The sequence below is a fragment of the Pecten maximus genome, chromosome 18 (genome assembly GCF_902652985.1).
Source record: "Pecten maximus chromosome 18, xPecMax1.1, whole genome shotgun sequence".
Taxonomy (NCBI): domain Eukaryota; kingdom Metazoa; phylum Mollusca; class Bivalvia; order Pectinida; family Pectinidae; genus Pecten; species Pecten maximus.
The window spans coordinates 31,146,872-31,172,071 of NC_047032.1; the positions used below are offsets into that span (position 1 = coordinate 31,146,872).

The window sequence follows — 25,200 nt, forward strand, 5'->3', positions numbered from 1 at the left end:
ACCTCATATACAATATTTGTAGACAGAATCCTCCTCACATACAATATTTGTAGACAGAGTCCACCTCACATACAATATTTGTAGACAGAGCCTACCTCACATACAATATTTGTAGACAGAGTCCACCTCACATACAATATTTGTAGACAGAGCCCACCTCATATACAATATTTGTAGACAGAGCCCACCTCACATACAATATTTGTAGACAGACCCCACCTCACGTACAATATTTGTAGACAGAGCCCACCTCACGTACAATATTTGTAGACAGAGCCCTCCTCACATACAATATTTGTAGACAGAGCCCACCTCACATACAATATTTGTAGACAGAGCCCACCTCACATACAATATTTGTAGACAGAGCCCACCTCACATACAATATTTGTAGACAGAGCCCACCACACATACAATATCTGTAGACAGAGCCCACCTCACATACAATATTTGTAGACAGAGCCCTCCTCACATACAATATTTGTAGACAGGGCCCTCCTCACATACAATATTTGTAGACAGAGCCCACCTCACATACAATATTTGTAGACAGATCACACCTCACATACAATATTTGTAGACAGAATCCACCTCACATACAATATTTGTAGACAGATCCCTCCTCACATACAATATTTGTAGACAGAGCCCTCCTGATATACAATGTTTGTAGACAGAGCCCACCTCACATACGATATTTGTAGACAGATCACACCTCACATACAATATTTGTATACAGATCCCACCTCACATACGATATTTGTAGACAGATCACACCTCACATACAATATTTGTAGACAGAGCCCACCTCACATACGATATTTGTAGACAGATCACACCTCACATACAATATTTGTAGACAGATCCCACCACACATACAATATTTGTAGACAGAGCCTACCTCACATACAATATTTGTAGACAGAGCCCTCCTCACATACAATATTTGTAGACAGAGCCCTCCTCACATACAATATTTGTAGACAGAGCCCACCTCACATACAATATTTGTATATAGAGCCCTCCTCACATAAATATTTGTAGACAGATCCCACCTCATATACAATATTTGTAGACAGATCCCACCTCACATACAATATTTGTAGACAGAGCCCTCCTCACATAAATATTTGTAGACAGAGCCCACCTCACATACAATATTTGTAGACAGGGCCCACCTCACATAAATATTTGTAGACAGAGCCCTCCTCACATAAATATTTGTAGACAGAGCCCACCTCACATACAATATTTGTAGACAGACCCACCTCACATACAATATTTGTAGACAGACCCACCTCACATACAATATTTGTAGACAGGGCCCACCTCACATACAATATTTGTAGACAGAGCCCTCCTCACATACAATATTTGTAGACAGGGCCCACCTCACATACAATATTTGTAGACAGAGCCCACCTCACATACAATATTTGTAGACAGGGCCCTCCTCACATACAATATTTGTAGACAGAGCCCACCTCACATAAATATTTGTAGACAGAGCCCACCTCACATAAATATTTGTAGACAGAGCCCACCTCACATAAATATTTGTAGACAGAGCCCACCTCACATACAATATTTGTAGACAGAGCCCACCTCACGTTCAATATTTGTAGACAGAGCCCACCTCATATACAATATTTGTAGACAGGGCCCACCTCACATACAATATTTGTAGACAGAGCCCACCTCACATACAATATTTGTAGACAGAGCCCACCTCACATACAATATTTGTAGACAGAGCCCACCTCACATACAATATTTGTAGACAGAGCCCTCCTCACATAAATATTTGTAGACAGAGCCCACCTCACATACAATATTTGTAGACAGAGCCCTCCTCACATACAATATTTGTAGATAGAGCCCACCTCACATACAATATTTGTAGACAGATCCCACCTCACATACAATATTTGTAGACAGATCCCACCTCATATACAATATTTGTAGACAGAGCCCACCTCAGATACAATATTTGTAGACAGAGCCCACCTCACATACAATATTTGTAGACAGACCCCACCTCACATACAATATTTATAGACAGAGCCCACCTCACATACAATATTTATAGACAGAGTCCACCTCATTTACAATATTTGTAGACAGATCACACCCCACGTACACATCATTTTGGGTCTATAACTCATATCAGATTTGATCCACACATATGTTTTGGACAAACGATGTATTTTTGATGTCGGAACATGAGCAAGTCTGCGTGTGGATGTCGATATATTCAGCAGCTCGTTGGGACAATAGCAGGCTTGTGTGTATTGATCCGCGAACCGTTACATGTACATACAGATTGGAGTTGATACACAGAGAGAGGCGGGCATACCCGTCATTCCAGCTCGGTTTATATACACACACAGGTAAACACAGGTACACCCAGGTAAATCCAGGTAAGAACGACACGAGACACGCATCTCTTCTACTGTGATTCAATTTTGTTAACGGATCCTACACTCCATAGTTACGAGGACGCGCTCCCCTAGTGACAAGATGGTGTAAAGATGGCCTCTCTCATCTGAACTTCAACTTGGCTCTCCTGACGAGGGCTGACGTGGATAACAATGTAATATCCCGGAGAGTCGTCTACAGAAACTCACTTGCTGATGATTGTATAAGGTGTTTTAATCATAGTGGCTTGTTTCCTAAAAACCTCCGCTGACGTTTGACAGGAATCTCAACGGAAGTTGTGTGATGACAGTATTTTATTGCCTGAGTGAAGTGTTTTAATTTACTTGTTTTTATTGGTTTATTTCAACAAAAGGCGCTTTGAAAGTTTCAGAAAGGAAATAATTCGTTTTCAGCTAAAAAGGAGTTATATGTCCAAAACTTTAAAACCGGAAGCCATTCGTTGAATATTGTTAACCGGAAGATATACGTTGAATTTATTCTGTCAACCGGAAGTTCTCCAATGTTGACAATTGTCATCAATTAAGCTAGTTTGATCATTTAATGGATGTATAGTGGTGTCAATTTGACGGGTATGTGCCGTGTCCTGGGTAAACAGTCCGGGTAAATAACAACTCCGGCCTAAGACGACACTTTTTATATAGATTTAATATCGGCCTCTTAGCACGTCTTGAGGAGCCAACATAAATTCTTACCCAAACACTCGAGAGGCGTGTAGCGTCCACGTACCATAGGTATAAAGTCAAACACGCCGGTATATTGATCCAAACGTACTGGACAGTCACTGTTTGAAACAACGTTGTTTTGATCAATACTTTTTTCTTAGATTTGGAGCACCGTATATATGTATACTTCAACTTTACCAAGATTGTTTTAATTACGTGAACCAGGTAAATTTTCGTGATGTCTTCGCCGAGGTCAGGAAGGTCCAATACAAACCATCTACACAGCGTACCGACCGCCAAGTCGGTGTACATGTGTAAAAATGGCGATCTATTTACACCACCAAAACGCATCATCATCAACACTTCGTCAATGAACACATTGCTTGACGAAGTAACAAAGAAGATTAAAGCAAACGAATGTATGCGTGACGTCTATACTCCGAAGGGCAAGACGCACATCAAGAATGTGTCGGAGCTCGAGAACGGCCAGTATTATGTGGTGAAGCCGGGAAGAGGCCGTTTCAAGGAATATAAGTAAGTTTGTTTGACGAACTCGTTTTCTCATATTTCTTTTTTCAGACGGATATATAAAAAAGGTAGCTTCCACACACGTAAATGCCATTACGGGTTGATGAGTTGGAGACATCCGGAAGTCACTCAATGACACCGGAAGTTAGATTCGTGTGGGGCCTGGGTAATGAGGCTAACATCCGTTAAGGTGAAGTAAGCTTCCGTTTCTAGCAAATGGGACTGGTTTATGAGTAGCTTGAGTAAGATGGATATTTTTATATAAGATTTTATCCATTGCCCAATAGCGTCCGTGTATCGGAGAAATCACATTTGTGGTGGCTAGAATTATGAGGCGATTTTCTCTGGTCAGTTTTGGGGGTAGGAAACGGAACAGCATTTGTCACCTTTGTCAATAATGTATTTTCAAAAGTGACAAATGCTTTTCCATTGCAAGCATAGTTAGGGTGTGTGTTGAGTCGGTGGTCAATAGAGAGTGGCGGTGTCTTTTCTTGTCACATTCGACCTTTCACTACGCCATAAAACATTAACTTCAAAATGTTCAGCGATTTATCTTTGATTTCTGCCTATATACCCAATATCCAACACAAAAGTCCCCTTCCCATCCCAGCCCCATACCTCCCTTCCCGGCTGCTCTCTTCCTAAGCCCCCATCCTGACTCCTTCCCACCCCATACCTCCCTTCCCGATTCTCTCCATCCCATGCCTCCGCTCCCGACTCTGTCCCATACCTCCCACTCCCGACTCTGTCCCATACCTCCCACTCCCGACTCTGTCCCATACTTCCCACTCCCGACTCTGTCCCATACCTCCCACTCCCGACTCTGTCTCATACCTCCCACTCCCGACTCTGTCCCATACTTCCCACTCCCGACTCTGTTCCATACTTCCCACTCCCGACTCTGTCCCATACCTCCCACTCCCGACTCTGTCTCATACCTCCCACTCCCGACTCTGTCCCATACTTCCCACTCCCGACTCTGTCCCATACTTCCCACTCCCGACTCTGTCCCATACCTCCCACTCCCGACTCTGTCCCATACCTCCCACTCCCGACTCTGTCCCATACCTCCCACTCCCGACTCTGTCCCATACCTCCCACTCCCGACTCTGTCCCATACTTCCCACTCCCGACTCTGTCCCATACCTCCCACTCCCGACTCTGTCCCATACCTCCCACTCCCGACTCTGTCCCATACTTCCCACTCCCGACTCTGTTCCATACTTCCCACTCCCGACTCTGTCCCATACCTCCCACTCCCGACTCTGTCTCATACCTCCCACTCCCGACTCTGTCCCATACCTCCCACTCCCGACTCTGCCCACATCATGCCATGAAATACCTAACCACGGGTAGGTGCTGTGCGCCTGTACCCTGTGTAATACCCCTGTACCCCCGTTAGTACTCCTGTACCCCCCGTTAGTACCCCTGTACCCCCCGGTAGTACCCCTGTACCCCCGTTAGTACCCCTGTACCCCCGTTAGTACTCCTGTACCCCCCGTTAGTACCCCTGTACTCCCCGGTAGTACCCTGTACCTCCGTTAGTACCCCTGTACGCCCCGTTAGTACCCCTGTACCCCCGTTAGTACCCCTGTACCCCCGTTAGTACCCCTGTACCCCCCGTTAGAACCCGTGTACTCCCTAGTAGTGCCCCTGTACTCCCTAGTAGTACCCCTGTACCCCTCGGTAGTACCCCTGTACCCCCGTTAGTACCCCCGTTAGTACCCCTGTACCCCCGTTAGTACCCCTGTACCCCCGTTAGTACTCCTGTACCCCCCGTTAGTACCCCTGTACTCCCCGGTAGTACCCTGTACCTCCGTTAGTACCCCTGTACCCCCCGTTAGTACCCCAGTACCCCCGTTAGTACCCCTGTACCCCCGTTAGTACCCCTGTACCCCCCGTTAGTACCCCTGTACTCCCTAGTAGTGCCCCTGTACTCCCTAGTAGTACCCCTGTACCCCTCGGTAGTACCCCTGTACCCCCGTTAGTACCCCCGTTAGTACCCCTGTACCCCCGGTAGTACCCCTGTACCCCCGTTAGTACCCCTGTACCCCCGTTAGTACCCCTGTACCCCCGTTAGTACCCCTGTACACCCGTTAGTACCCCTGTGCCCCCTAGTAGTACCTCTGTACACCCGTTAGTACCCCTGTACTCCCTAGTAGTACCCCTGTACACCCGTTAGTACCCCTGTACCCCCGTTAGTACCCCTGTACACCCGTTAGTACCCCTGTACCCCCCGGTAGTACCCCTGTACCCCCCGGTGGTACCCCTGTACCCCCGTTAGTACCCCTGTACTCCCTAGTAGTACCCATGCTATGTCTATGATAATCCCGTCAGCCTATAAGATCGACCCCCGCTGTAGGGACAATATCAGAGGCCTCTGTATTAGATCCTGTGTATGTGGTACCTGATAAGGGCGGTTTATTGAGTGGAATTGTCAAACCAATGATAAATATAAACCACGGGTAACAAACAAACAAGCATTGTTTATCAGATATGTAATGTAATTGGATCTCTATTGTCTTGTATTAACAAAGACGGGCCCCGTACACGTATCTATCGAGCGGCTCCCAGTCACGATGCCCGCGTCCCCTTATAAAGAGAGGCCCGTTATAAAATAATATTTTCAATAAAATCCGGGTCACCTTACGGTTAAAATCAATGTCAATTTGAACCCATCTCTAAGACAAGTTCATTAGTAGGGTTTGGCAGTCAATATTCACGATTACAGTAGTAATAATCGGATTATAAAAAAGTTACTGTTTATACTGCTCAGACTGTATCAAACGGTATGTGATTTTATTGGATCGATACACTTTTCTCAATTAAATCTTGTTTTTAAATGTCTTGGCGGATATATTGATTTTGATTTCCATTTCGTTTTTTCCACTTTTATCCTTTCAAGTCTGTCCGGTGTTACTCATAAGTCTGTCCGGTTTTACTCACAAGTCTGTCCGGTGTAACAAACAAGTCTGTCCGGTGTTACTCACAAGTCTGTCCGGTTTTACTCACAAGCCTGTCCGGTGTAACAAACAAGTCTGTCCGATGTAACAAACAATTCTTTCCTGTGTAACTAACAAATCTGTCTGATGTAATTAAATGATTTCATTTGTACGTGATGTGCCAGTTTTAAAGGGTTACTAAGATTTCTCTCAGTATCTATCAACAGTACCGCCGACCTTAGAGGATAGAGTTAATTAGTATCCCTGAGGATGGGAGGGTTAGGATCCCTGAGGTTGAGAGATTTAGGATCCCTGAGGATAAGAGATTAGGATGCCTGAGGATGAGAGAGTTAGGGTCCCTGAGGATGAGAGTGTTAGTATTCCTGAGGATGAGAGAGTTAGGATCCATGAGGATGAGAGAGTTAGGATCCCTGAGGATGAGAGTTAGGATCCCTGAGGATGAGAGAGTTAGGATCCCTGAGGTTGAGAGAGTTAGGGTCCCTGAGGATGAGAGAGTTGGTATCCCTGAGGATGAGAGAGTTAGTATCCCTGAGGATGATAGAGTTATGATCCCTGAGGATGAGAGAGTTAGGGTCCCTGAGGATGAGAGAGTTAGTATCCCTGAGGATGAGAGAGTTAGGATCCCTGAGGATGAGAGAGTTAGTATCCCTGAGGATGAGAGAGTTAGGATCCATGAAGATGAGAGAGTTAGTATCCCTGAGGATGATAGCGTTAGGATCCCTGAGGATGAGACAGTTAGGATCCCTGAGGATGAGAGAGTTAGTATCCCTGAGGATGAGATAGTTAGTATCCCTGAGGATGAGAGAGTTAGTATCCCTGAGGATGAGAGAGTTAGGATCCCTGAGGATGAGAGAGTTAGGATCCCTGAGGATGAGAGAGTTAGTATCCCTGAGGATGAGAGAGTTAGTATCCCTGAGGATGAGAGAGTTAGTATCCCTGAGGATGAGAGGGTTAGTATCCATGAGGATGAGAGAGTTAGGATCCCTGAGGATGAGAGAGTTAGGATCCCTGAGGATGAGAGAGTTAGGATCCCTGAGGATGAGAGAGTTAGTATCCCTGAGGATGAGAGAGTTAGGATCCCTGAGGATGAGAGAGTTAGTATCCCTGAGGATGAGAGAGTTAGTATCCCTGAGGATGAGAGAGTTAGTATCCCTGAGGATGAGAGAGTTAGTATCCCTGAGGATGTGACAGTTAGGATCCCTGGGATGAGAGAGTTTGTATCCCTGAGGATGAGAGAGTAAGTATCCCTGAGGATGAGATAGTTAGTATCCCTGAGGATGAGAGAGTTAGTATCCCTGAGGATGAGAGAGTTAGGATCCCTGAGGATGAGAGAGTTAGGATCCCTGAGGATGAGAGAGTTAGTATCCCTGAGGATGAGAGAGTTAGTATCCCTGAGGATGAGAGAGTTAGTATCCCTGAGGATGAGAGAGTTAGGATCCATGAGGATGAGAGAGTTAGGATCCCTGAGGATGAGAGAGTTAGGATCCCTGAGGATGAGAGAGTTAGTATCCCTGAGGATGAGAGAGTTAGTATCCCTGAAGATGAGAGGGTTAGGATCCCTGAGGATGAGAGAGTTAGGATCCCTGAGGATGAGACAGTTAGGATCCCTGGGATGAGAGAGTTTGTATCCCTGAGGATGAGAGAGTTAGGATCCATGAGGATGAGAGAGTTAGGGTCCCTGGGATGAGAGAGTTAGTATCCCTGAGGATGAGAGAGTTAGTATCCCTGAGGATGAGAGAGTTAGTATCCCTGAGGATGAGAGAGTTAGGATCCCTGAGGATGAGAGAGTTAGGATCCCTGAGGATGAGAGAGTTAGGATCCCTGAGGATGAGAGAGTTAGTATCCCTGAGGATGAGAGAGTTAGGATCCCTGAGGATGAGAGAGTTAGTATCCCTGAGGATGAGAGAGTTAGTATCCCTGAGGATGAGAGTGTTTAGTATCCTTGAGGATGAGAAGAGTTAGGATTCCCTGAGGATGAGAGAGTTAGTATCCCTGAGGATGAGAGAGTTAGGATACCTGAGGAAGAGAGAGGTAGGATCCCTGAAGATGAGAGAGTTAGTATCCCTGAGGATGAGAGGGTTAGGATCCCTGAAGATAAGAGAGTTAGGATCCCTGGGATGAGAGGGTTAGGATCCCTGAGGATGAGAGAGTTAGGATCCCTGAGGATGAGAGAGTTAGGATCCCTGAGGATGAGAGTGTTAGGATCCCTGGGATGAGAGAGTTAGGATACATGAGGATGAGAGAGTTAGTATCCCTGAGGATGAGAGAGTTAGTATCCCTGAGGATGGGAGAGTCAGGATCCCTGAGGATGAGAGAGTTAGTATCCCTGAGGATGAGAGAGTCAGGATCCCTGAGGATGAGAGAGTTAGTATCCCTGAGGATGAGAGAGTTAGTATCCCTGAGGATGGGAGAGTTAGTATCCCTGAGGATGAGAGATTTAATATCCCTGAGGATGATAGAGTTAGGATCCGTGAGGATGATAGAGTTAGGATCCGTGAGGATGAGAGAGTCATGATCCCTGAGGATGAGAGAGTTAGTATCCCTGAGGATGATAGCGTTAGGATCCCTGAGGATGAGATAGTTAGGATCCCTGAGGATGAGAGTGTTAGTATCCCGAGGATGAGAGTTAGGATCCCTGAGGATGATAGCGTTAGGATCCCTGAGGATGAGAGAGTTAGTATCCCTGAGATGAGAGAGTTAGGATCCCTAAGGATTAGAGTGTTAGTATCCCTGAGGATGAGAGTTAGGATCCCTGAGGATGAGAGAGTTAGTATCCCTGAGGATGAGATAGTTAGGATCCCTGAGGATGAGAGTGTTAGTATCCCCGAGGATGAGAGTTAGGATCCCTGAGGATGATAGCGTTAGGATCCCTGAGGATGAGAGAGTTAGTATCCCTGAGGATGAGAGATTTAGGATCCATGAGGATGAGAGAATTAGGATCCCTGAGGATGAGAGAGTTAGGATCCCTAAGGATTAGAGAGTTAGTATCCCTGAGGATGATAGCGTTAGGATCCCTGAGGATGAGAGAGTTAGTATCCCTGAGGATGAGAGAGTTAGTATCCCTGAGGTTGAGAGATTTAGGATCCATGAGGATGAGAGAGTTAGGATCCCTGAGGATGAGAGAGTTAGTATCCCTGAGGATGATAGCGTTAGGATCCCTGAGGATGATAGCGTTAGGATCCCTGAGGATGAGAGATTTAATATCCCTGAGGATGAGAGAGTTAGTATCCCTGAGGATGATAGCGTTAGGATCCCTGAGGATGAGAGAGTTAGTATCCCTGAGGATGAGAGAGTTAGTATCCCTGAGGTTGAGAGATTTAGGATCCATGAGGATGAGAGAGTTAGGATCCCTGAGGATGAGAGAGTTAGGATCCCTAAGGATTAGAGGGTTAGGATTCCTGAGGATGAGAGATTTAGGATCTCTGATATTATAGACGTCCCCACCAGTCCTAGTTGTATGAACTATACCCGTACAAGGACCCGGATCATTTTGACCTACCCATTTCTGTTGTCTTTTAATTTAGCCCTATTTGCTACAATTTAAAACACAGATAAGGGTTAATAGAATGTATGTGTCCCCCGTGTAAACGTATAGTCAGTCTAAGGCAGATTATAAACTATCCTCGGAGAAACGTTCAAGTGTGGGCTATATACCCTGTGTGACATACTTATAGTTTTGATTTTTACCTGTAATAAATCACCTATGGCTGGGTTTTAGTGTCGTGGTCTGATCAATCTGATATATATACGAGTATACACCAGTAACGGTACATAAGATTCCCGTTTAATGAAGACCTGAAACGACTCGTAAATACAAAGACCATACGGGGCTGATTTAAATTCCATTCTATCAGCGCTGTAATGTATACATATCATGTCCATTACCTTATGGTAATAACATTTTTTTTGTATCCACGAACCAATTTTACCATATTACCTTCGGCAGTGTCTTTTCATTAAGAAAACACACAAATCGCTTTGGTTCGGATCGGCTGATGTACATAATATGGTAGAATATCCGTACACGCATGTGTCTCTAGCTCGAGTTTCGTCTGAACCCTGACACCATATCCTACACCAGACAGGGTGTCAGGGTCAGAGGAAACTCAGGCTAAACTTACACTAGACAGGGTGTCAGAGTTAGAGGAAACTCGGGCTAATCGTAGGGTATCAGGGTTAGAGGAAACTCGGACTAATCTAACACCAGACAGGGTGTCGGGGTTAGAGGAAACCCGGACTAATCTAACACCAGACAGGGTGTCAGGGTTAGAGGAAACTCGGGCTAATCGTAGGGTATCAGGGACAGAGGAAACTCGGGCTAATCTTACACCAGACAGGGTGTCAGGGTTAGAGGAAACTCGGGCTAATCGTAGGTATCAGGGACAGAGGAAACTCGGACTAATCTTACACCAGACAGGGTGTCAGGGTTAGAGGAAACTCGGGCTAATCGTAGGGTATCAGGGTTAGAGGAAACTCGGACTAATCTTACACCAGACAGGGTGTCAGGGTTAGAGGAAACTCGGGCTAATCGTAGGGTATCAGGGACAGAGGAAACTCGGGCTAATCTTACACCAGACAGGGTGTCAGGGTTAGAGGAAACTCGGGCTAATCGTAGGTATCAGGGACAGAGGAAACTCGGGCTAATCTTACACCAGACAGGGTGTCAGGGTTAGAGGAAACTCGGGCTAATCGTAGGGTATCAGGGTTAGAGGAAACTCGGACTAATCTTACACCAGACAGGGTGTCGGGGTTAGAGGAAACTCGGGCTAATCTTACAACAGACAGGGTGTCAGGGTTAGAGGAAACTCGGGCTAATCGTAGGGTATCAGGGACAGAGGAAACTCGGGCTAATCTTACACCAGACAGGGTGTCGGGGTTAGAGGAAACTCGGGCTAATCGTAGGGTATCAGGGACAGAGGAAACTCGGGCTAATCTTACACCAGACAGGGTGTCAGGGTTAGAGGAAACTCGGACTAATCTTACACCAGACAGGGTGTCAGGGTTAGAGGAAACTCGGGCTAATCTTACACCAGACAGGGTGTCAGGGTTAGAGGAAACTCGGACTAATCTTACACCAGACAGGGTGTCAGGGTTAGAGGAAACTCGGACTAATCTTACAACAGACAGGGTGTCGGGGTCAGAGGAAACTCGGGCTAATCTTACAACAGACAGGGTGTCAGGGTTAGAGGAAACTCGGGCTAATCGTAGGGTATCAGGGTTAGAGGAAACTCGGACTAATCTTACAACAGACAGGGTGTCAGGGACAGAGGAAACTCGGGCTAATCTTACAACAGACAGGGTGTCGGGGTTAGAGGAAACTCAGGGCTAATCGTAGGGTATCAGGGTTAGAGGAAACTCGGGCTAATCTTACAACAGACAGGGTGTCAGGGTTAGAGGAAACTCGGACTAATCTTACACCAGACAGGGTGTCAGGGTTAGAGGAAACTCGGGCTAATCGTAGGGTATCAGGGTTAGAGGAAACTCGGGCTAATCTTGCACCAGACAGGGTGTCAGGGTTAGAGGAAACTCGGACTAATCTTACACCAGACAGGGTGTCAGGGTTAGAGGAAACTCGGGCTAATCTTACACCAGACAGGGTGTCAGGGTTAGAGGAAACTCGGACTAATCTTACACCAGACAGGGTGTCAGGGTTAGAGGAAACTCGGGCTATTTTTTACACCAGTCAGGGTATCAGGGTTAGAGGAAACTCGGGCTAATCGTAGGGTATCAGGGTTAGAGGAAACTCGGGCTAATCTTACACCAGACAGGGTGTCAGGGTCAGAGGAAACTCAGGCTATTTTTACACCAGTCAGGGTATCAGGGTCAGAGGAAACTCGGGCTATTCTTCCATCAGACAGGGTGTCGGGGTTAGAGGAAACTCGGGCTATTCTTCCATCAGACAGGGTGTCGGGGTTAGAGGAAACTCGGGCTAATCTTACACAGACAGGGTGTCAGGGTCAGAGGAAACTCGGGTTATATTTTCGCTAATGTATCTCTAGCACGAACCTGTCACTCTATTCCTTAACATATACTCTACAAGTTCAATTACATGCAACAAGTTTGTATAAAATTCATAGCGAGACTACTCGGAGATAATTATCCATTCTTCATTGTATTCATCAAAACGTGATAGTCAACAACTCACAGTCTGTACTAGAATTACATAGTGTGTTAGGGGCACAGGGCATCGGTTAAAGTTCTCAACCAGCCCTTCATATATGTACATGTATTTACTTGTACATGTAATACCTATAATAATAATGGTTCGGATTCGTGCCAAGTCCAGGTTGTAGGTTTCATACATTCACAGCTGTTTACAAACAGCTAGGTAAGGTCATATAAAAAGTAACGATGAATGTTAGGACCACTGATAGACGCTTTTAAAGTGTCATCACACTGAAATATCACACCTGGAGGCGCCACAACGACATCTACCAGGTTATATTATACTGACAACGGACTAACTCGTCACGTCATTATGACATCTACCCGGTTATATTATACTGACAACGGACTAACCCGTCACGTCATTATGACATCTACCCGGTTATATTATACTGACAACGGACTAACCTGTCACGTCAGTGTGATATCTACCCGGTTATATTATACTGACAACGGACTAAACTGTCACGTCAGTATGACATCTACCCGGTTATATTATACTGACAACGGACTAACCCGTCACGTCATTATGACATCTACCCGGTTATATTATACTGACAACGGACTAACCTGTCACGTCAGTATGACATCGACCCGGTTATATTATACTGACAACGGACTAACCTGTCACGTCAGTATGATATCTACCCGGTTATATTATACTGACAACGGACTAACCTGTCACGTCATTATGACATCTACCCGGTTATATTATACTGACAACGGACTAACCCGTCACGTCATTATGACATCTACCCGGTTATATTATACTGACAACGGACTAACCTGTCACGTCAGTGTGACATCTACCCGGTTATATTATACTGACAACGGACTAACCTGTCACGTCAGTATGACATGTACCCGGTTATATTATACTGACAACGGACTAACCCGTCACGTCAGTATGACATCTATCCGGTTATATTATACTGACAACGGACTAACCTGTCACGTCAGTATGACATCTATCCGGTTATATTATACTGACAACGGACTAACCCGTCACGTCAGTATTACATCTATCCGGTTATATTATACTGACAACGGACTAACCCGTTACGTCAGTATGACATGTACCCGGTTATATTATACTGACAACAGACTAACCCGTTACGTCAGTATGACATGTACCCGGTTATATTATACTGACAACGGACTAACCAGTTCTTTATGTAAATTTCAAATCAGGACGCCGAACAACAAGAATCAGTTTTAGAGATATTAGTTTGGTTCAGTCAAACGACACAAGCAATAATCTCTCTTCTAAAGGCTGAGTCGCCAACCTAATGGGGAAATGAAAGGTTTTACCAAATGGGGCATTAAGGGGTAAAGATAACCAGAGAGATCCTTATTGATAGAAATATCGATATGTGTGCATCAGACACCATTTAAATTATATTCGCTTTCTTGTCACCAAGCGGAGATATCGCCAACCGCCATAAACATGATTTTAGACTGAGGACCCCTACATCTAGATGTGAAAACGTTCTCTCGCCAAAGACCCTTAGATCTTTTAAATTAGTTCAATTAATTTTTTTCATTTTTATTTTTTTGTTTTTTTGTTACTAATAAAATTTCATATTGCACGTTTAAATACCAGTTCTTATTTCATGGATTGCCATCTTTAAGGAGAATATTTGTACGTCATTCTACGTTTTTAAAACATGTTTTTCGTTTTCTTGATTTCTTTAGATATTTTCTCTCAAAAAATCACTAGTAGCATTCCCTAACATAAAAATATTATCAACTTTATTTGCGCTCTTGTAGTTTGTAGTAATTCGGGGGTTTGGGTGATGGGGTTTGGGTGATGGGGGTAGGGTGATGGGGTTTGGGTGATGTGGTTTGGGTGATGGGGTTTGGGTGATGGGGGTAGGGATAGGGAGTGGGGTACGGAAATACAGCACACAACAACTGTAAGTTAAGTGGTCTCTATAAATGTACAAACTGGTATTAAACCGAGTCTTGGCCAGGTACACTAACTTGTCCTATCTGTCGGAATACAGCCGGCTGTCTCTGGTCAGTATTTATTTATAGAAACAATATTAGCCTCTACCCTTCTACCATATCATGATGGAGTAGAAGACAATATTTTTCTATATCAACCAGATATAGAGACACCTGTGGTCGGATTGAAGGGGTGGCATTACGACTGGTAATACATTAACTCTGCCAGGTGACCAATGACGTAATCGATCTTGACGTCATCACGTGAAGATTTGTCCTCTGAAGGAGGAATCTAATTAAAACCTATAACGGCTCTGTGTGTAATTATTCCGTGACTTCAGGCCTTGTTTTGGTCGGCGTTAAGAGTACATATGTATTAATAGACACATTTGATAAGGTAGGGAATGAGATACACGTGCCGCCAGCCAGGTACAGTAATTTATATATAATTAATACTGTTCTTAGCTACTAATGAAAATGTCGACTTATTGCACCAAAAATAGCTGACCACAGCTGGTTTCCACAGAACACTAGTAATGACGGAAGAGCCCCGGACAAATACCCTGGCAGGCTCATTGTTTTCTTTCAATTCGTATGTATTAAATTATTTTCATCAAGTTCGTGATCATGCATGCTGAACTTTCTATCAACCCTGTATCTTAGCATTATTGTCATCATGTTTAATTAGTGTATTCCTTAATGTTCCACAAATGGTCTTGAGCAAACAGGTCCGCTAAAATATTCCCCTTGTCAAGTTTGGAATAGAAACTTAACAAATAATCAGACTTAAAGTGATGAAATCTGTACAAATCGGTATTTATAATCATCTGTATGTATGGTAGACAGAAAGAGATGAGTTAAATATAATTATAGTCTATCACAATGACGTATCTGTCGAGTGACATATTGTCACTGCGCAGACTCAGGATCTACATCTGTTCAGGCCTGCATTTAACGTATACAGATGTTTACCGACTTTTAAAAAAAAATCGAATTCCGCGAGAAACATGCCTATTCTCCACGTGAAATGTTATTTAATAGGCCGATATATATATTTGATCTACCAGTATAGAGCCTATTATTTGTATTGTGTGTACAAGTTGTACGATACGGACTAAAATATTTTGGTTTGATTGATGTCTCTTCTTATGTCATCTTGATATCCATTCGGCCTGATGGTCTGGAAACAGACCGTGGAACCAGCATCATTGGTTCCCAAGTCTCTGGCCGTATAGTTATGACCGTGGAACCAGTCATCATTGGTACCAAGTCTCTGGCCGTATAGTTATGGCCGTGGAACCAGTCATCATTGGTTCCCAAGTCTCTGGCCGTATAGTTATGACCGTGGAACCAGTCATCATTGGTACCAAGTCTCTGGCCGTATAGTTATGGCCGTGGAACCAGTCATCATTGGTACCAAGTCTCTGGCCGTATAGTTATGGCCGTGGAACCAGTCATCATTGGTACCAAGTCTCTGGCCGTATAGTTATGGCCGTGGAACCTGTCATCATTGGTACCAAGTCTCTGGCCGTATAGTTATGGCCGTGGAACCTGTCATCATTGGTACCAAGTCTCTGGCCGTATAGTTATGGCCGTGGAACCAGTCATCATTGGTACCAAGTCTCTGGCCGTATAGTTATGGCCGTGGAACCAGTCATCATTGGTACCAAGTCTCTGGCCGTATAGTTATGGCCGTGGAACCAGTCATCATTGGTACCAAGTCTCTGGCCGTATAGTTATGGCCGTGGAACCAGTCATCATTGGTACCAAGTCTCTGGCCGTATAGTTATGGCCGTGGAACCAGTCATCATTGGTACCAAGTCTCTGGCCTGATAATTTGACTCTTAACCATGCCTAACCACAGATGCAGGTTTAGGACCTTGCATCGACGTCTACACAATATACTGCCCAGGACATCGCCTGTAATGACCAGTTTTACGAGGAGTTACGTTACTATACTTCGGGTTGATCAAGGGTTCAATCGATTAACATCTTTTCGTCATTTCGGTTACTCGCTTGTCGCATTTTTCGGCTAGGCGAGTTTTCCCTCTTTTTGAGTTTTTTTTTTTTTTGTCTTTTCGTTTTGGTCAGTTTAGTCTTTTTTCGTTATTTCGCTTTGTCGTATTTTTGAGGCTATAAAACAAAACGACATGACATAGTGTGACGTAACGTGTAAAGGGTAATGGTTCGTGACCGGGCGGTATGTGACGGAGAGATGGTCCGATAATAAAGTGTACTATGTTGTCTGTACACACAATACCCAGTCAAACACAAGACCTGTTATCGCTGTTTGTCAAAGGTAACACGATAAAACGTCTCAGTTTAATCTTAGATATATTAAAATTAGAATGATAACAAAAATGTAGCCCGGTGTATTTGTTTCACACACATGAACTGTGACCACGGATCGAATTCGCAATCTTTAAATAGAAAAATTTTTTTTAAATGTATTGAGCTATAAAAAATTCGAGGTAATGTTGAAATATATAGTGTCAGTTTAGAGAGTATAAACACGATATTTACAATGTAAACTTTGGTCTGCAATCCTTGTTTACATAGAACGGATGGTGGAGTTTAGGATATTTTAATGAAGAATTTGAATCAATTAACAGTTGTGGGGATCCTTTCTCTTCGGGATTGCTGGTTAAACAATACTGTGACGTCAGCGTGACGTCAGCGTGACATCGATCACGTTATAACTGGTTTTTTTTCAGTTCGTCAACAAGTGATATACGTGTAGACTGTGCTGTCCTAGTTCCATTTTTCTCCGCCAGGTTGCGGTACCATTTCTCCACTAGGTAACGCTTTTGGGATTGTCATAGAATGGATTACTTGTCTAATACCATTTATCGCCGCTAGGTAGCGCTCTCTGGTATTAGCAAACATGAAGTGTCACTTCTCTCCGTAGGGTCGTGCTCTCTGTGATAGTTATGAATAAAACTTGAAACTTGAAACTTGATAGGACAACACTTAGTACAAGCTATCTCCGCTAGGTCGCACTCTCAGGGGTTTGTTAGCAAACAGGATCTGTTTCGTTTTTTGAAAGGCTGTCTAGTTTACAGATACTTCGAACATGTTTTCCTCCTGGTGAGCTAAAATCAAAAGTTCGCGACATATTTACCATCTAGGGCTGCCGAACAAAGTAATGACATACCAGGTATAGACTTTGAAACCAAGGACACTTTATACTCGTTAGCACCATCGGCTAACCTTGACCTTTACTTACATCAAGGTCACTACAGACACTTTAACACCATCGGCTTACCTTGACCTTTACTTACATCAAGGTCACAACAGACTCGTTAGCACCATCGACTTACCTTGACCTTTACTTAGTCACTTAATCTTAAGGATGCGCTCTGTTTAGATTGACCTAGATTTGTATGTATGACGCTTACTCTACCGGAACACCTGGTCTTTGTTCTCCGGTATGTTTTGGCCTTTACTGTAAATAAAAGTTTCACTTATATTTAGCTCTCGTTTACTATCGATTTTGAATTAGAATTACTATTTCGTTTGCATAGAAGATTAATTTTGAAATATCCTCATCGTTATCTAAAGGCGACAAATCCGAAAGACTTTTCAGGGATGATAGTTCTGAAACAAAGTGGATGTATGCTTCCTAAGGTCTCGTATACCTGTAAGTATGGAATTAGATTAAATGATAAACCTGTGCCCTCCTGACCGCGTGTTAGGAAGGTCACAGCGCCGCCCCACCGTCACTATATACATGTAGTTGTTGGGTATTACGTGTTTTGTACCGTCACGTTCCTACAAATCTCGCTGTATAATGATGCTGATTGATTAAGGAACGGAGGGTTGAATTAGCGAGACATAGGTCGCCTTTATTACCTACACACACCTTTGTTGTACCTAACATGTTGTACGTCCCGTCGCCATGGTTACCGGTTCCGTAATCCAACTACATTCTTCACTAATGGCAGTGGATTATACTTCTTTGTGACACTGCGGGATCTGAGTGACTGCCGGGGAAGTTTTGTCCGTTGGGGCCACCTACACACACGACATACGGCCAGTCATAGGTAGTAGAACTGTATATGTTCGTGATAAATATAAATTGAATCCAGTCATCCAGGATTATCTAATTCACTTCACAAGCGTCCTCGACAACGGTGTGACTTGTGTCACGTGATATAAATAACAAGTGACGATACAACCAACTTCCCACGACGGAATCTCCTCCGAAAACAAAGTTAGCGCGTGTAAACGTACTATGTGTTAGCGGCCGGTAAAGCGGGTCAGGTGGCACATCAAACAAACAAATAACAATTTCTTGTGACGATAGACAGAGAAAAAAAAAATCTCCGATGACACTTGCAAGTATAGTGTCATGAAGTTAGGCATCTGAATTATATATTCTGATTTAAATGGAGTTTACGTCACGCATTAATCGGCTTACGCAGTCATAAAAATATATGGACCAATGTTGAACTTTAACATTAAAAAGATGTTTTGACTTTAAATTTGATGAGAAAAGTCACATGTCGTTGAATTTCGGCATTACGTTAACGTCAGCTCGTTGTGTTAACATTGAACCAGGCATATAGCCTTCACCATACATGTATATAGCAATGATTAGGGTTTCACCACAACTGTTACCTTACATACTGTAGGTGTTAAAATGTCGATAGAGTCGTGTGAACCAAAGTGATGAACCACGTAGATGTCCGAAAATTTTAGCGCATATAATGATGTCATCCTTACAGCATAGTTGAAATATTGAATCAGAAAGTTCAAATCTCTGTAGCCAAAAGGTCGAACTTATATTGCCACGTATGGAGAGCTGACAAGTCACAAGCCTGATGTAACACGTACATAGCGTGATTGTATTGTCCTTTATTATTATTGTAGCGAAGGTTTACAGATACATATAACTACATGTGCACGCCTTAGGTTCGATTTTATCAGGTTATTCTCCATGGGTACAAAAACATGTATGTGCACGTTCAGCGAGTGAAGACCTATTTACAAAAACATTTTCCTGGAAACTGACATAAATTAAATGCATCATTGGAGAATAATCTAAATAATTGATTTCATGTTGAAGGTAACATACACCCTTAATAAATCAAGTGTGCACTATATATAGTTACTAATACATGTAATACCTACAGTTATTCCCGTCCTGGAGTAGGGGACACAACTCCTTTTGAATTAAGTCGTAGAGCGGGAAGGGAGATAATTCAGGTGACCTAGCCAGTTTCAAATTCCATTAATAAGTATATTATTTAGGTAAAATTTTGAATAACACGACGTACTATCATTTCGTAACTTGACAATATGCCCATGATTTTTGTTGTTGTAAATATTGAGAGTTAAAACATAATTTCACCTGTCTTGTTTTTAGTTTACTGAAGCGAAAAAAAAAATCATATTTAGACATTCTGTCGTAATGTAGTTCCAACTGACATCAGAGAAACACGAACGCGTCGTATTGAAGGAAGGAACATATTAATTGGTGTTTTACGTTGTTAAGTGATTAAAGGTTAACTTTTTTGTCTCAAAGTATCACCGTTAAATGCTTAATTCTGAATAATCACTCCGCGTTGGTCGGCCCGGTAAATATAGATCTGGACAGTGAAAGAGAAATCTTCTAATTCATCGACTTTCGACCAACCCACGGGGTGACATGAATGCATAAGTTACTCCTATGATGACATATCTACATATATATCTATACACTTAGTATTGATATCTGATCTCGGCTTTTGTGACACAGTTGTTGTAATTGAATATATGCTCTCGTATTTAATATCCATAAATACTATTTCTACCAGAGACAAATAGATTTTAAATTCGTATTGACTTCTATAGTGTTCTATCTAACGACCCTGTCACAAGATATATAGCTTTATATAGCCGGAATTTTTTTCAACGGATATCGTGAAGTTTTCGTCGTGTTATTTTAGGACGATATTGAATGGTGTCATTTTACTGATTATTGGAATGAAGTCCTACAAACAACAGGAATATCGACAATAAAACAGTAATTATAATCTATAATTGGTGTACCAAAGGCGAAATACGTAAAGAAACCAACTTATAGACCATTGACAAAGTACAATGAGATAAAGCTAAAGTGTTCCGAGAGGATGAGCGTCTTCTGTTTAACGACGATCTAAGTCACATCCTGGGTAAGTCACATCCTGGGCAAGTCACATCCTGGGCAAGTCACATCCTGGCAAAGTCACATCCTGGCCAAGTCAAATCCTGGCCAAGTCACATCATGGCAAAGTCGAATTCTGGCCAAGTCACATCCTGATCAAGTCAAATCCTGGTCAAGCCAAATCCTGGTCAAGTCACATCCTGATCAAGTCAAATCCTGGTCAAGCCAAATCCTGGTCAAGTCACATCCTGATCAAGTCACATCCTGGCCAAGTCAAATCCTGGCCAAGTCAAATCCTGGCCAAGTCACAACCTGTAGATGAGAACTATGCCATCTGCAAACAAAAATATACCTTTTATATCAAATCCTCCTGTCAAGGTCTCTGATGCACAACTGTAATACAATGTATAGTCACTGCATCGTGTAGACTCACAGACATCGGTCTATATATTGTGTAGACTCACAGATATCGGTCTATATATTGTGTAGACTCACTGACATCGGTCTATATATTGTGTAGACTCACAGATATCGGTCTATATATTGTGTAGACTCACAGATATCGGTCTATATATTGTGTAGACTCACAGATATCGGTCTATATATTGTGTAGTCACAGACATCGGTCTATATATTGTAGACTCACTGACATCGGTCTATATATTGTGTAGACTCACAGACATCGGTCTATATATTGTGTAGTCACAGACATCGGTCTATATATTGTGTAGTCACAGATATCGGTCTATATATTGTGTAGACTCACAGACATCGGTCTGTATATTGTGTAGACTCACAGACATCGGGCTACATTGTATATATTGTGTAGAGTCACTGACATCGGTCTATATATTGTGTAGACTCACAGACATCGGTCTATATATTTTGTAGACTCACAGACATCGGTCTGTATATTGTGTAGACTCACAGACATCGGGCTACATTGTATATATTGTGTAGACTCACAGACATCGGTCTATATATTGTGTAGTCACAGACATCGGTCTATATATTGTGTAGGCTCACTGACATCGGTCTATATATTACAGCTCATAAATTAATCACGTGCTAAGTATTTACATTAACTGTTTATTGTTAGAATGATTTATTGTAATGAATTGCCTGTTTTTATTATAACGGATCTGCTTTAGTATACAACAAGCCTTTAATGACGAGACTGGGACATGCACATCGGCTGTTAATTCTCAACTAGAGTTTAACCCCTCCCCCTCACACCCGTCACGCGGGCTCGCCATCACAAATTTTGACTCTAAGGTGGTCTAACAGTTCAAACTCCATTCAGCATTTTACGATAAATTACTTTTAGACCGGCATTATACGTGTTGGAATATATGCAAACGAATTCACTGTCATCACTATATTTTTACTATATTTGTTGTGGGCTTGTCCATGGCGACGCTCCTTTTCACAAACTGTTTTAATTGATGTGTTAATGATACAGAGAATGTGTACCAGACATGGCCGTTAGGGACAGTGTCTGTCGGGCTGTATACAAGAGAGAGTCAGAGACAAATTAAACAAAATCTGAATTGTTGAATTATTCCTCTTCAATAATGTGGTACTGTTAACCTGATTTCTGATGAAGTTAATTGTCATTATACTGGTATAACTCTCTGAGGGTTTAGTTTCAGTTTCTGAGCTATCAACAGTCTGTGTGAATTGAGAACCCTTCACCTCGACACTCCCGCTGAGTAGGTTTTGTACTAAGGTCTGACTATTCTCCCCTATACCTTTAAATGTACAATGTACAAACAAACCATAGAATCAAACTTACTGAATGTCGGAGTGAAATTATGTGTCTTTGTCCGGTTAACTCGGAATTAATTGTCCTCGAGGTGTATAGAAATGGTCGGAACTATTTCACAAGCATAGGTTTCATGTGTTCGGACTGTTATCACATACAAACCGTTCAAGTTCACCATTATCATTCATTTGATGTATTTAAAAAGCTGCATTATGCGTCTTTTAAATTGTATAAATACTCTGCTATAATTCACAGCCAGTTTTATAATTGACTTTGGATATTATCGTCGTCTTTAGCAATCTGAGTATGGGAGAGGGTATGGTGACTGGAGATGGGAAAGATAGAGAAAGGGAAAGAAAGTGTGGGGGAAAATAGGGTTGGAGGGTGGGGTAGTTGGAGGTTGGGGTTGTGGAGGGGTGGGGTTGTTGGAGGGTAGGGTAGTGAGAGGGTGGGGTAGTGAGAGGGTGGGGTAGCGAGAGGGTGGGGTAGTTGGAGGGTGGGGTAGTGAGAGGCTGGGGTAGTGAGAGGGTGGGGTAGTGAGAGGGCGGGGTAGTGAGAGGGCGGGGTAGTGAGAGGGTGAGTAGTGAGAGGGCGGGGTAGTGGGATGGCGGGGTAGTGGGAGGGCGGGGTAGTTGGAGGGTGGTGGGTAGGGGAGGGGAGGGGGTGAGTGGGGTAGTAGAGGGGGGGGGGGTAGGTGGGAGGGTGGGGAGTGGAGGGAGGGGGTCGGAGGGGGTAGCGTGGGGTGGAGGGTAGGAGGGGGGTGGGGGAGGTGGGTAGGGAGGGTGGGTAGGAGGGTGGGGGGAGGGGTGGGGTGAGGGGGGGGAGGGTACCCGGGTGAGATGGTGGGTGTGGGGTGGGGAGGCGCGGGTGGGGTGAGCGGGGGGGGGGGGGTAGGGGAGGGGTGGGCGTGAGGGTGGAGGGGGGGGTAGTGGAGGGGTGCGGGGGTGGGAGGTGGGGTAGTGGAGGGTGGGGTAGGATGAGCGGTGGGGTAGGGGAGTGTAGCGGGTGGGGGTAGTGAGAGGGTGGGGTAGTGAGAGGGTGGGGTAGTGGGAGGGTGGGGTAGTGGGAGGGTGGGGTAGTGAGAGGGTGGGGCAGTGGGAGGGTGGGGCAGTGGGAGGGTGGGGCAGTGGGAGGGTGGGGTAGTGAGAGGGTGGGTAGTGAGAGGGGGGGTAGTGGGAAGGTGGGGTAGTTGGAGGGTGGGGTAGTGAGAGGGTGGGGTAGTGAGAGGGTGGGGTAGTGAGAGGGTGGGGTAGTGGAGGGTGGGGTAGGGAGGGTGGGGTAGTGAGAGGGTGGGGTAGTGGGAGGGTGGGGAGTGGGAGGGGGGGTGAGAGGGGAGAGGGTGGAGTAGTGAGAGGGTGGGGTAGTGTAGGGATGAGGGGGGTGAGTGAGAGGGTGGGGTAGTGAGAGAGGTTAGTGGAGGGTGGGGTAGTGGGAGGTGGGGTAGTGGGAGGGTGGGGGTGAGTGGGGGTGGGGTGTAGGGTGGAGGCGTGGGGGTAGTGAGGTGGTGTGGGGGTAGGGGGTAGTGAGAGGGTGGGGGTAGTGAGAGAGTTGGGGTAGTGAGAGGGTGGGGTGGTAGTGGGAGGGTGGGGTGTGGAGGGTGGGGTAGTGGGAGGGGGGGTAGTGGGGGGGTGGGGTGTAATGGAGGGTGGGGGTAGTGAGAGGGTGGGGCAGTGAGAGGGTGGGATAGTGAGAGGGTGGGGTAGTGAGAGGGTGGGGTAGTGAGAGGGGGGGTAGTGAGAGGGGTGGGGCAGTGGGAGGTTGGGGCATGTGGATGGGGTAGTGGTAGGTGGCAGTGAGAGGGTGGGGCAGTTGGGAGGGTGGGGCAGGGAGAGGGTGGGGTAGTTGAGAGGGTGGGTAGTTGGAGGTGGGAGGTAGTGAGAGGGTGGAGCAGGTGGGAGGTCGTGTATGAGAGGTGCGGGTAGTGAGAGGTGAGGGTCAGTTGGTGAGGTGGGTGGTATTGAGAGGGTGGGGTCCGTGGAGGGTGGTGGGTAGGGCCGAGGGTGGTGTAGTGAGAGGTGGGGCTAGTGAAGAGGGTGGGGCAGTTGAGAGGGTGGGGTAGTGAGAGGGTGGGGTAGTGAGAGGGTGGGATAGTGAGAGGGTGGAGCAGTGGGAGGGTCGTGTAGTGAGAGGGTGAGGTAGTGAGAGGGATGGGTAGTGAGAGAGGGTGTGGTATTAGTGAGTGGGAGAGGCTAACCGGAAAGTTAGGAGAATGGGCAATGTTAGAGGGTAGGTGTAATACCAGGTACATATCTCAACAGGTCTACACTATATGAACCTATAGAGATTAGTTGATATTACCTCACAAACACTCTCAAGACTTTATAATTACATGATAATCTTCCTCTACTTGAGATTTATTTGCTTCTTAAAGTTAACATTTAAAATGAATTAACAACAGTTTACATGGGGTTTTATATCGGTTACAGTACAAACAGTTAGCCCTATATATAGCCTGGTTATACAACAGGTCTACAGGGCCTGATATAACCAAGGGATATAGTCCTGGTAACGTGATTGTGTTTATCTCTTCATACCCAGCAAGCAGATGTACTGTCGAAATCATTATAACAAAATCTGGAAACTCAAAACACCTGTTTAACTCAA

General features: G+C 44.5%; 1 protein-coding gene across 1 annotated transcript in view; it reads left to right on the top strand.

Annotated features, from left to right (window-relative positions):
• The first annotated feature begins 2,396 nt into the window (after positions 1-2,396).
• LOC117316068 (doublecortin domain-containing protein 2-like) overlaps positions 2,397-25,200 on the top strand; it is a 107,340-nt gene continuing 84,536 nt past the window's right edge. The window contains exon 1 of the mRNA XM_033870545.1: positions 2,397-3,635. Within this exon, the coding sequence (XP_033726436.1) occupies positions 3,340-3,635 (296 nt within the window). The 5' untranslated portion in view covers positions 2,397-3,339. The remainder of the gene's footprint in view (positions 3,636-25,200) is intronic.